We start from the raw sequence: 13,272 nt of genomic DNA, 5'->3' as shown, positions 1-13,272 counted from the left end.
AAAATAAAAGTAGTGATCAACTTTGTTATTCTCATTTCTCATTATTGTGATTTTGTGAATTTTGCTATAATGATAATAATCTATAATTTACATGTAACAACCGGAGAAGTACACAAACAAAGTTAATTTAAAAGCAATTGTGGACGGACCTACGGCCGGATGGACAATGTCGGACATGCATGGCACCATTATAAGCTTCACATTTAATCAGGGCAATGAGAAGGCTGTTTCTTTGACATTTGCCAATATGCTTTAAGGCGAAATACTGTTATCCAAACGTCTTTAAATCACAGTGACTTGATATTTTACTATGAGAACGAAGGGGCATTGGGTTTTTTTCAGAAAAATATTTAAATAAAATTCGGAAAAAAATGATTTAAACAATAGGCATAAAATAAGTAAAATAAAAAATCAATTTAATAAAAAAGAAAAATTTTTGAAATCTATTTCCTCATGAGAACGATGGGCCACCATACTTCACCCAACCGTTTAAGAAGGTTAGCATAATATCTTCCAATGATAGTCTGATGTTGTTTTAAAGATAATCAATAAACTATCCTTGGAATCCCAAAAGATTGAAGTGATCACATTTCCAGCAGAATATATCGACTTTGCCTTTTTATTTTTGAAGGACGTGGGGCGGGATATTCAGGATGTTTCCATTGTTTAGACTGAATTTTGTTTTCTGGTTTAAAGTGATGAATCCCGGTCTTACTCTGGGTTACATATCGGGCCAATAAAAAATATGAGGACTTGCTTCAAATCAGCATGAACTGTCACGGTACATCAGGTACGTTTCTGATCTGCTGTCAAGAAATTTGAAACTCATCTTGCAGATACTTTTGTCATTCCAAACTTGTTGGTGATATGCTCAATCCTCTCATAAGAGATGCCCACAACATTGACAATATGTTGAGAGTTTAATGGTCGACAAGCCACCACCATGTTATGCACTCGGGTAATGTTATCTGGAATGGTTGCCTTTGTAGACCTTCCTGGACGTGGGTCATCATGAAGGCTCTGTGCCATGTTTTAACACCGTAGTTTACTTCTTGTCAGTGAAAAAGTGAAGGGGCATCATCCCCTAGAGTGGAGAGCACGTCAACATGTATTTGGGTGTGAGTTAGACATTCAACATGTATTTGGGTGTAAGTTAGACATTTCAGTAGCAGGTATTTAATGACTGCCCTTTATGCCATTTCTGGTGATTTCAATAGGTAGAATCTCATTATGGTTTGAAACAAGGACAATAACACTATAATTGCTGTTCTTATGTTTATGACTCATTAAATGATTGTGCCTCTTGGTGCCAGTTTGTTTCAGTCCGATCAAAGAAATACTACGTCTTACAATGAGCATTTAAGAATTTTAAACTTGGCCAATAAGAGTATATATTTATCAGTAGAAGTAGATATACTTGGTGTCATAAATAACATAATAGGATCCTTATATTATCAGATAAATCCAAACATCTTCGTAATTATCCATAAATATGCAATTAAATGTTGAAAAATGCTTAATAGTAAGATTAAACAAATTAGATTTAGGTAATTGGCGCCCAATATCTTTAATCAACGTAGATACCAAAATTGCTAGTAAAATTTTATATAATCGAGTGAAATACTTCTTAAAAAAATTGATCCATTCCAACCAAACAGGATTCATACCAGGTAAACATATTAATGAGAATATTAGAATTATTGATGACTGTTGTACTTTAGCACAGCAAAGACGTATTAACGGGATGATCTTAGCGATCGATTTTTCCAAGGCATACGATTTTTTATACCCATGCTATCTTTTAGAAGTACCTAGACAATTTGGCTTCAAAAAGATGTTTTTACGTTGGATTAGTACTCTATACAATGAAATCGAATGTTCTGTAATGAACAATGGTTACACGACAAAATATTTTCCTATTGAAAGAGGAGTAAGACAAGGTGACCCGATCTCTCCAATACTCTTTAATTTAGCTATAGAAATAGTATGCATATTTATCAGATATGATAGGAATTATAGTGGTATATCTTTTGGTGACAAAACCCTGAAAATAATAGCATTTGCTGACGACCTTACATGTCTATTAAAAGATTTTAAGACTGCTCGACACTTAATTGAGGTTCTGAATCAATTTAATCTTATCTCTGGTTTATCTATCAACTTAGCGAAAACAGAAGCTTTTGATTTGAACAGTGGCATAAACAATTTAGAAAACAAAATAAATAGCATTGGGTTGAAGTTTTGTACTTCTTCGATCAAAATATTAGGTATATTCTTTTCTTTGAACTCTAACATAAAAACTGAGCTAAATTTTGAATGTAAAATTTGCGAAATTGAAAAGGTCTTAAAACAGTGGAATACACGCAAACTGACTTTAAGTGGTAAAAATATCATAATCAAAACCTTCTGCCTATCAAAACTATCTCTACTGTTGCAATCAATATTTGTTCCGGAGGAATATATTATTACAAAACTGTCTTCAATTTTCTGTAACTTTCTGTGGAATGGCCAAGATAAGATAAAGCGTGACGTTATGTATCAACCATGTGAAAAGGGGGGAATAAAGTTTATTAACATAAAGGAATTTCACACAAGTAAGGCAATTTTTTTAAAAAGATATTTCACGACACAGTCCAACCCTGGCTAATCACTTTAAATTTTAGTTTGCATCCATCTGATCCGCTTTTGTTAACAGTCTGCAATAGCGATAAAACAACACGCAGAATTCATTCCCCATTTTACAAACAAATATTTAATAATTGGTACGAACTATTTAACAGGCATATAGATGAAACAACTGAAATCGAACACCAAATAATATTTCTAAATAAACATATAGACAAAGAAGTCAACATAACCACCATGAAAAGGCTCATACAGAAAAATCTTTTATTCATATCTAATTTTATCAAACCATATAATAATATCAAAACTCTATCAGAAATAGAAAAATTAATATATCACGGTTACAGAACAAAAAGTCTAAAACTAATGAAATCCACTGAAAATAATGGTAACACTGATGAAATGAGCAATGACCTAATCCAAATAGACAGTGAAAATTTGACGGACTACGATCTATACAAACAAACGTTTTTTTCTACATTACAAAACATATTTAAGAAAATATACAACTTAGAATTCATAACCTACAAAGCAAGACAAATCTATAATAAAAGATTATACGCAAACAAATTTTTTACACCCAAATCTTTCACAAAATGGCAAACAGAGTTAAATATAGATTTAACAGAGAGCGATATACAAGAAGTGTTCAAACGATTACATTGCATCTGTATAGATGCCAAAATAAACAATTTTCAATATAAATATGTCCATAAAATTATTTATACTAATATCAAACTTTTTAAATTCAAACTAACGGATACAACTTTATGTACTTTTTGTAGCTCAGATCTTAAATCAGTCGAACACCTCTTTATCTACTGTACATTTGTTCATGAAATCTGGAATCATATTCGCAATATAATAGCAATAAATAATATCAACATCCAACTTACCAATAAAGCAATTCATTTAGGCATAGACCAAAATGATTTCGGAGACAATAATCAATATCACTTAATAAATCATATTATAATTCTGGGAAAGTATTTCATATTCAAATACAAATGCTCAAATTCAAAACCATCACTGCCAATTCATTTCTTTTATTAAAACACAGGCTATAATTGAAACAAAACAAAATAAAAATTTGATAAACAAATGGAAATATATTTACATCTAGAAACTCTAAAAATATTCTTATTTTGTTCAACATTGTGAGGTATGTTTATCTGTATTTATTGACGGCTGTAATTAATTTGTAAATGTATCGGTTATATAGCCCTTTAAATCTTGAATTGACGTATACTTTAGGAAACATAATAGTGTATAAATGTAAATATATTGTATGTATGAAAAAAATAAAAAATAAAAAAAAAAAAAAAGATTAAGCGTTTTTCAATAATTCTTTGATTTGTGAATTTCCCAATTTTCCAGGGATTCTGTTGTAACTTTATTTAACTTTTATTAGGTCCGATAAGATCAGTCAATCTTTGTATTATGTGATTCTTACATTTAGTAATGTTCCGAAAATGTATTGCCAATTGTAGCTAAATTATGAATGAGAAGATAAGATAAGACTCGATCATTACCTATCATATTAGTTTCAGTGGCATTGCAGGAACCACAGAGGTCTGATTAGAAATTGGAATGGTCGAGATTGATGCTATCAGTTTCCCCCAATACACATAAATTATTAAGAAAACCTCTTTACAATTTGTATAAGCAAGTATAGTATTTGGTAAATTTCCTCATTCCCCGGAACTAATGATAAGGGCTGATAGAATAACTCGACGAAATAAGTTTTGAGTCGTATGAATAGAGACGGTTCTATTTAAATATTTAAGATTAACGTTACATTCAGAACATGTACAAAGTTTTATACAATGAGAATTTGTATTTTACCTCTTTAACGATATTCTTGGTTTTTAAAATTAATTATACAGGTACCAAAATACAAGTGTTCTTTATACCTCCATTTATTCCCTGGTCAGTCGAATCTGAACTTCAGAAAAATCAGTTAATGTTCCAAGGTTATCGAGCCAATGAATGCGGCTCTCAAAATTCGTAGCGTTGCGCCTACCATTCAAATTCCCTCTTGAACATACTGGATCATCTAAATACCACCATCCGCCTTTAAACCTATCTGGACAATCGTTGTTAGATTGGTCACGATCATAAGTTGAAAACGGTCGACCTTCTAAACTATAGCTTCCGTTGGTAAGAGAATCGCCTGCTGGAAACTCGGAATGACCTTTGATTCTAGATTTAGAAAACCTAAATGCACTTGTCTCGTTTTGTAGGTGGAATGAATAGTAGTAGTGTTGCCAACCCTGACCATTTATAGATAAATAAATCTGTAGTTTGTATGAGTCGTAATTCTGGAGTATGTTGTACATGTTTTGTAATCCAAGCCAATGCTCACCATGGTTGTGTCCAAATCCGTTGACATACTCAGTCCAGGTTCTGTTGAAGTCTTCTTCCAGGCATTTACTAAATCGATATTGCACATAAGTCATTCCATCCCAATTAAAATGACAGTTAGCTACCAATACTTTATCTGACGCCGCTGGTTTGATATAGGATATTAATTGAACTGGTCTGAATCGATTGAAACCATCACTACAATCTGCAATCAACATTTTAAGAAATAGTTTAAAGAGATCTGGAATGTCATGCAAATTAATATTTCTTTACTGTGCTATTCCCAGATATTCAAACATACAATATAATATTAAATATGAGCTCTATTTAAATATTTTATACTCGTTGGGGATTTTTATCAATATGATTAATTATGCATAATCCACTCCCAATGTGTTGCTTTGGATATACACCAGTGCCATAGACCTACAATTGTTGTCGGGATTTTTTTCCAATTCTGTACAATATTGGAATTCATTAGATGCTGTTACACGCGCTTCTACCAGTCTTAATTCTTTCAAATATACGCTAAAACAACGATCATTAAATTCTACGGTTGTACCTAGTTACTTTTGGGCTGGTGAGAGACACAATAACTCTTTACTTACAAGAATAAGACATGTTTTTGTTTTTTTTGGTAAACAGTATTTTATCCATAAATATATTCAAGATATATACATTATGAAAAGGATTGGGGAACAGGCTGGGCCTATATTACCCCTCTCCAACAATCGTTTATATGTAACTATAAATTATATGTAAAATTTGAAAGAGATGGAAACTTATAATACAAACATATTTACATTATGTACAACTTGCTACACGGGATTTATGCTTGTAATGATAATAAATTTTCTTTTCAAAAAGGTGATATATTGAGAAAGAATCTTTTTGAAAGTTCCAAGAAGGTTTGGACTGTACGGAAAATATCAGTAGATAAATCAGGACAATCAGTGCCAAAAAGTAAAATAGAAGTTTTAGAAAGACGACGGAAGGAGAGAAATAGAGCGGTTTCGTGCATCTAAATGTAGTGGGCAATAGATCAAATAATGTTCTGAATCTTCAAATCGCGTAAACAATAAACTCAATTTAATCAAACAATCAATTGTGAAAGTTCCTCATGCAATCTGCAACAAATTCAGCATTAAGGAAACTGAGAGATTTGTTGAAAGTAGATTCTATAGAGCATTACTTCTTGAAAAAGAGTAACTTTTTTGTACGTTTATGTCAGAATAATTATCCTCTCTTTAATTTCCTCTATGATATATAACAGCACATATAATTTGCCCGGAGCTCTTAAGCGAAATCCAAGAGAGATGTAGTGTTTACTGCTACGATGTTGAGTGGTCCCATAAACGGCATCTTTTCATTGGCTATTGCGAAATGCGTCTTATACCTTGACTACAATAGCCACCTTTCATGTATCACTTTCATGTGCCAAGGAAAGTCTGAGTCTGGAGGATATCGAGCCTGTAGAATATGGCCGAATGGGCCGACGTGTTACGGAACCTCGACACCGCAAGATACCAGATTGATCCGAAGATACCAAACCAAACCAATCCATCCATCTGTAGCCATCTGCAAAGTGGCAACCAGACTCCGGACCAACAACGTACTACGAGACCATCAGTTCAATGCCATTAAATGTCGCTGCGGCCACGTTGCCACAAGGTCGCATGTCCTCATTCAATGCACTGAACTGAAACCCGCTCGTAAGCCACTGTTAGGGTATCTGGAAACCAACGGCATACCACTCACCGTACAGAATGTTTTGGCTCCACCGACGGACCACTGGTATACGATAATGGAACTAGTCTTCCATTTTATAACCAAATCTGTCTTGAACAGATAGGCTAAGTTTTTATACTCAAAGTTTCTTAACACTTTTTAATTATATCCAATCAATTTCACAAGTTTCATTGCAGAAACATCAGAGAACATCTCTCCCCCAATATACGCCCAGCGGCAGCTTTGATTTTTTTTTAAAATAATTGGCAGTAAAGCGTAAAGTAACAGACAACAATATAAAATATTCAACTTTCAGTCATACAATTCATTTGAACTTTATGAGGCGATAATGAACAATATTACCAAGCTTTGTCAAAATCTTCTAGAGTGTTACAGGCTAAAACTTGAACGCGTTTTAAAGAGCAAGGACAATAACTAGTACTAAGAATTTTTCAATTTTTCTGATTTTCAATAGGGTTCATTTTTCGGTGATAACAAACGCTCACACCAAGTCAAAATCTGCTAAGAATTGTGCCTTTTAGAGTGTTTACGAGCCCAAAATTGAACGCTCTTTCAAAAACAAGGGCAATAACTCATACAAAATGTTTTCCAATTCTTCTGATATAGAAAGAGTTCAGTCTTAAGTGATAACAAACAATCACATCAAGTTTCGCCAAAATACGTTAAGAATTTTGCCTTCAAGTGTGTTTTCAAAAACAAGGGCAATAATTCATACTAAATATTTTCGGATTTTCAATAGGGTTCATCCGTGGTTGAATAAAAACACTCATACCAAATTTTGTCAAAATCTGTCAAGAGTTTGCCTACTAGAGTGCTTACGAGCTAAAAATTTAACGTGTTTTCAAGAACAAGGACAATAACTATAATTAATAGTTTTTGATTCTTCTGATTTTACAATAGTGTTCATCCTCGGGTGATAACAAACTCTCAGATCAAGAATTGTGACTCCTAGAGTGTTATGAGCAATTGTGGACGGACGGAAGGACCGACGGACATGAGTGACGCCAATGTACGCCCTCCAATTCTTGAGGGTGTATAAAAATCGGTATAATCTCAACCATCTAAATTGTTATGTATAAGTCGATTCATTTAAAGAGATTTAGAGTGTCTCCCTCATAAGTGAGGCATGCTCCATTTCCGGAATACCTGATGATAGTTTCAAATGGGGGTTTTTGGTATCCCTTTCTACATACATGTACCTATTATTGTTTTAATTTTGAAAATGTAAATTTTGTGGAGTTGAATTTCTTTTGTAATAAATTTGTAAAGTTTTTTTGTTGACAAATCCAGTAACAGAAATTCATCAGACTTAATTACCGCTAAAATCTTGAAGGGGACCAAAAATGACATGCAAAAATATGTCTTGCCCTTCGACTGGGGAAAATACTGTATAGAATAAAGTTGAATATAATACAAAATTTCGATTAGGTTCAATAAAACCTGAATAGTCAGCCTAGCCTCAATATATTGTACTCCCAAAAAATCGGGCACTTTCCAAGTATTTGCTAGCAAGTAACTTACCTTCTATAATATTTTGACAAGTATCACCGTAATAACCAATTGGGCAGCGTGTGTAGTTTTGTCCCGAGGCTACGTACCTCTACAAAAAAAATTAATATAATAAAGAACCTGAACAAAACCCGAATTCATTCATATACTCGGTGATAATTTTTCCAAAAATACAGAAATAACTTTATGAAAATGCTCTCTTATCCATGTAGACTAAAATGCACAACCATGTCAACAGATTATACAGTATGTATTGTGTTGAAAATCTCGACTGGATAAAAGGCAATAACTTGAATATCACGAAAGTCCAACTCCTTTGAGGTCTTATCAACATGAATACCTGAAAATGAAAACCGCCTATGTGCATAAGGAGTAACTAGAAAATGCATATGCCAAATATTGATAAGAATAATAAAAATAGTCTGTTCTCAGCTTTTTAAACTAGTGTGATTTACACAATACTTACCAGTCTATAACAATCTTTATCTTCAATATTTTCATGATGGAAACAATTTTCACCAGACTCAAACATCAAACATATTTTAGTTTTTCTATCAAACATGATCCTTCTACAATCTGTAGTTGTTGAACATTGTAAACCACAAGACGATGGGGTTGAGCTTGTTGTCGTTTTCAGATAGTTGTAAAATATGTTCTCCTCACATCCACTTGGTTCGTAAAATACTCGAGTTTTTAAATATTTAGATTCGACAAACCCATGTGTTAACATGGGCAGCATGGTGGCAATCAGCAGAAGAGGCATGGAGTGTCTCGACATACTTGAAATCCTTGTGTTTTAATATGGAGGTTTTAGATTCTAACAAAACCAATTAATCAAAATACAAAGTACACCTACTACTATCCGAACATATTTCTTTCATCACTGAGGTTGTCTGTTTCCTGTCGCTAATGTTCACAAAGGGTCTTTCAAATGAAACGAACAATAGATTTCAGGTTATCTGATAATGTTTTCTAGACTGTAATCATCTTAATAAAAACAGGATATAGTGTCTTTATATTTTGATTAATAGATGGAATGTATCACTTTTCATAACAATTTGAAGTTTATATCAAGTTTTCTGTCGCTATATCAAAGAGAAAATGATCTCGTGAAAGACTTAAATCATTAACTCTCAAATCAAACTATCCAGGATTTTTATTCCTGGCTCGAATTTATCTTTTAAAACCCAGAAATCTGGAAAAACCAGACGTTACGTTACCATCAAACACTTTTATTGGTAATTGTCAGTGGTTTATACTCTTCAACCCAGATAGACTACATCATAAGTATATAATTTAAGAGACTGTCACTACTTAAATAATGAATATTTTTATAATCTGCGAAAGATGTTAATTTACAGAAATTTAAACGAAATTGAATATCGACAATAGAAAGATAAAACACAGAATTGAATTATTGTTCGATATTCTGCCTTTGATATTTTTAAAGTATACATAATTAAATAGAAAAGTCTGTTGCTTAGATTTTTTGTGTGATTTTAACATTTTCTTTCTAAAGTGCAATTTTATTGACCTCGCTGTACTTTTTTAGTTTTCTTCTAACATGAAATGTGTTCACCTGTGGGTATGAATCACATTTGTACAGCTATTTAAAACTACTCATCTGATCATTTTTAATTTCAGTAATCAAAAGATAGTCAATAGAATGTGATTTGGAAGAGGAAAATATTCTGATTGTAGACTTAATTAGAGTTAATGCTGTGTATTATAGATATAGATGTATTATGTTAGTTCAGCAAACTGTTGTTCAATAATTTGTTCTGATATGAACAGCACGTTCCACTCAAAAATTCATGGAAATGTGTTTCTCTTTTTGCTTGAAGGCATTGTCTTAATATTTTAATATTGTAAGTGCTGTTATGACAATTGATTGAACAGAATTAAAGCAACAAGACCTAACGAAGTATGATACATTGCAACATTGTGTATAGAATTGAAACATTCCAGTGTTGTGGTGGCTCCAAATTGGCTGGAGGGGCAGAAATTGTTTCTGCGCACTATACAAATGCGCCTTTTGAACAATCCGATATAAATAAAACACTTAAATATATGTTGGGCAATAATGCACAAATTGAAAAAGATGTTTTAACTTATGTTAGCTAAGATGAATTAATTCTCAATAAGAGCATAGTATCAGAATATCGTTCAGTGCTTTTGACAGTTCTAGCTCCGTCACACCGGAAAGTCGTTACTGAAATGCTGAAACGACAGAAAATTGGCTTAGAGCATGTTAAGGTCGTCATACCCCACGCGTGGAGGGAGCGACAGATACTTTTTTTTTTTTTTTTTAAACAATATTTAGTCAAGAATTACAAATATTACAATATACATATAGATAAACATATGGTTTTGGAAACAAGCTTTAAAGCTTATATAAATCCATTACCATTCAAAAATAGTTACAATACGATACAATACAAATTAGGGAAAAATTTACAAACTATTTACACTAAATGAGGTTCTCTCAACTGTATCAAGGTTGCAAGACAGCAGATATGGTTCAGTACATTTAATTGTTTGGCTGAAATAAGATATGTTTGGCGGTTTTGCTCATCGAGGTTTCGGTAATCGGCATGGCCCCACAGCGACCCCGGTCGATCGAGGCTAATATAGAGAACTGTAATGTCTTACAAAGATAAACAGGTGGAGGTAAGTGATAGATCAATAGTTTGGCATGAGTAAGTGGTAGGACTCAATAGAACGAACCATAGGTAAGCTTCAGTAGAGCTAGCACAAATTAAGTAAGTATCAATAGAACGAGCAATAAATCAGGTAAGCTTCAATCGAACGAACCATACATATATAGAGATCAGGTTTACCCCAGTAGAGCGAACCATATATATCAGGTATGACTCAATAGTACGAGTAATTGATCAGACAAATCGGGATTTTAATAGACCATCAATAGGACGAACAATGAATCAAGTTAGCCTCAATAGAATCAACCGTAGATCAGGTTGGACTCAATGGAACGATCAATAGATCCGGATAGCCTCAAGGGCTAACAGTAGATCTGGTAAGCACTCAATAGATTAAATGAGCCTCAATTGTGCGACCAATAGATCTCGTGAGTCTTAATAATACGAACAAAAGATCAGGTAAGTATCAATAGAGCGATCAATGGATACAACTAGCAGTAGACCCGGTTTACCCCATGGGCAAACAAATAGACCAAGTAAGCCTTAATACAACGAGCGAAAGAGAACAGGTAAGTCTCTTTAAGACGAACATTGGATCAGGTAAGCCTCAATAGAATGAACAATAGAGACTAGGTAAGTTGGACGGACCGTGGACCAGGTAAGACTCAATGAAACGAACAATGCATCAACTAAGCCCCAATTTAACGAACAATGCATCAACTAAGCCTCAATTTAACGAACAATGCATCAAATAAGCCTCAATTTAACGAACAATTCATCAAATTTAACGAACAATGCATCAAATAGGCCTCAATTTAACGAACAATGCATCAAATAAGCCTCGACATAACATCAATAGAACGAGTAATAAAGCAGTTAAGCCTCTAACAATAGAGCAGTTCAGTCTCAATAGATCAGATAAGTTTCAATAGATCAGATAAGTCTCAATAGAACGAACAATAGAGGGCAGGAGATAGGAAATAAGATAAACAGTAGATCAAGTAGGCCCCAAACGGTCTAACTATAAATCAAGTAAGCCTCAATGCAACGAACAATAGACCAAGTAAGCATCAGAACAACCAACAATACACCAAGTAAGCTCAGTAGAGCGAACAACAGGTCAGGTAATCCCGGATAAAACGAACAGTAGATTAAGTAATCCTGAATAGAACGAACCGTAGATCAGGTTATCCTGAATTATACGAACAATACATCAAGTCATAAACCTGAATAAAACAAACAATACATCAGATATGTCTCCATAGCAAAAAAAATTAAATCAGGTGATCCTAAGTAAAACGAACAATGGATCAGAACAGCATTCAACAACTGTTAACTCGGATAGATCTGGTTATAATGAATATAATAAAGGCCCAAAGACGCAACGAAGCAGGTGTGGTTAAAAACGATGCGTTAGTTTAATATATTCATGGACAATGCTAATGATAGTGGGGTTCTCTTTAAGACTAAGGTCTGGGGATCCCTGTAGGAGTAACTTGGTGTCTAGAAAATGCATAGGAAGAGTATGAAGACAGATACTGTACGGTTGACGCCATTGTCGCCAATATTCGCCGTTGAAATCGCCACGGAATCGAGAATGTCTTTAGACAAGCGTCTTAACATCTCTATAAACACAATAAAAATGAAGTACACCAAGCCAATAGATTGTATTCTCGAAGCCCTTTCCAGAATGCGTTAATTAGTTCACCGTATATAGATACCAGCAAATCTGCCACTCATATGTCATATGAATAGCAGCAGTCCTTCTAATCGATCCTGCACCATGGAAAATAAGTACTAACGATCCGAACCGTAAATCGAAACTCAAAATCCAAACAACATATTGGCAAAACATTTCAAAATCATTTGCATCAAGATGTTGGCCAATTGACAAACTTTTGCTATGTCTTTGGAAATGCTCTTGCAAAACTCAAAAGTTCTGCTTCACAGCGTACCAATATCAAAGTCATTATTCGGACAACAAGCTTCCAGCTTTGGCCATAGATGTTCTGTTGTAAACCAGCCAATTCTGCCGATTTCTGTAAATTTATTTATGGAAAACTCGTGTATACTCCACTTGCATGCGTGCGAATTTTAAAGTGACGAAAAACGACGACCTTCTAGATGCTAAATTTATAATGTGCAAGTTTACAATAACATTGATGATGGTAATAACAACAAGGCAATAAATACTCCTGGATAACTACTACAAAAACAAAATCATAACCCACAAATTAATGTAGTTCGAAATACGATTCATCTAATTATTAAATAGAATGTGTAGTAATTGTCACCATAAAATTAATTTATCTTCCCAAATACGCTATTCTATTCAGTCGCATAGACGGCCTATTAAAATTTTCGA

General features: G+C 33.6%; 1 protein-coding gene across 1 annotated transcript; it reads right to left on the bottom strand.

Annotated features, from left to right (window-relative positions):
• Positions 1–4,544: 4,544 nt before the first annotated feature.
• On the bottom strand, positions 4,545–9,025 carry LOTGIDRAFT_154538 (hypothetical protein; the record flags this gene model as incomplete). Its single annotated transcript, XM_009063758.1, has 3 exons — positions 4,545–5,194; positions 8,260–8,338; positions 8,714–9,025. 3 exons carry the CDS (start codon positions 9,023–9,025, stop codon positions 4,545–4,547), a joined length of 1,041 nt encoding a protein of 346 aa, XP_009062006.1.
• Positions 9,026–13,272: the final 4,247 nt, after the last annotated feature.

The sequence above is a fragment of the Lottia gigantea genome (genome assembly GCF_000327385.1).
Source record: "Lottia gigantea unplaced genomic scaffold LOTGIsca_6, whole genome shotgun sequence".
In the NCBI taxonomy this organism is placed as follows: Eukaryota; Metazoa; Mollusca; class Gastropoda; family Lottiidae; genus Lottia; species Lottia gigantea.
This window is presented reverse-complemented; position numbering and strand designations above follow the sequence as displayed.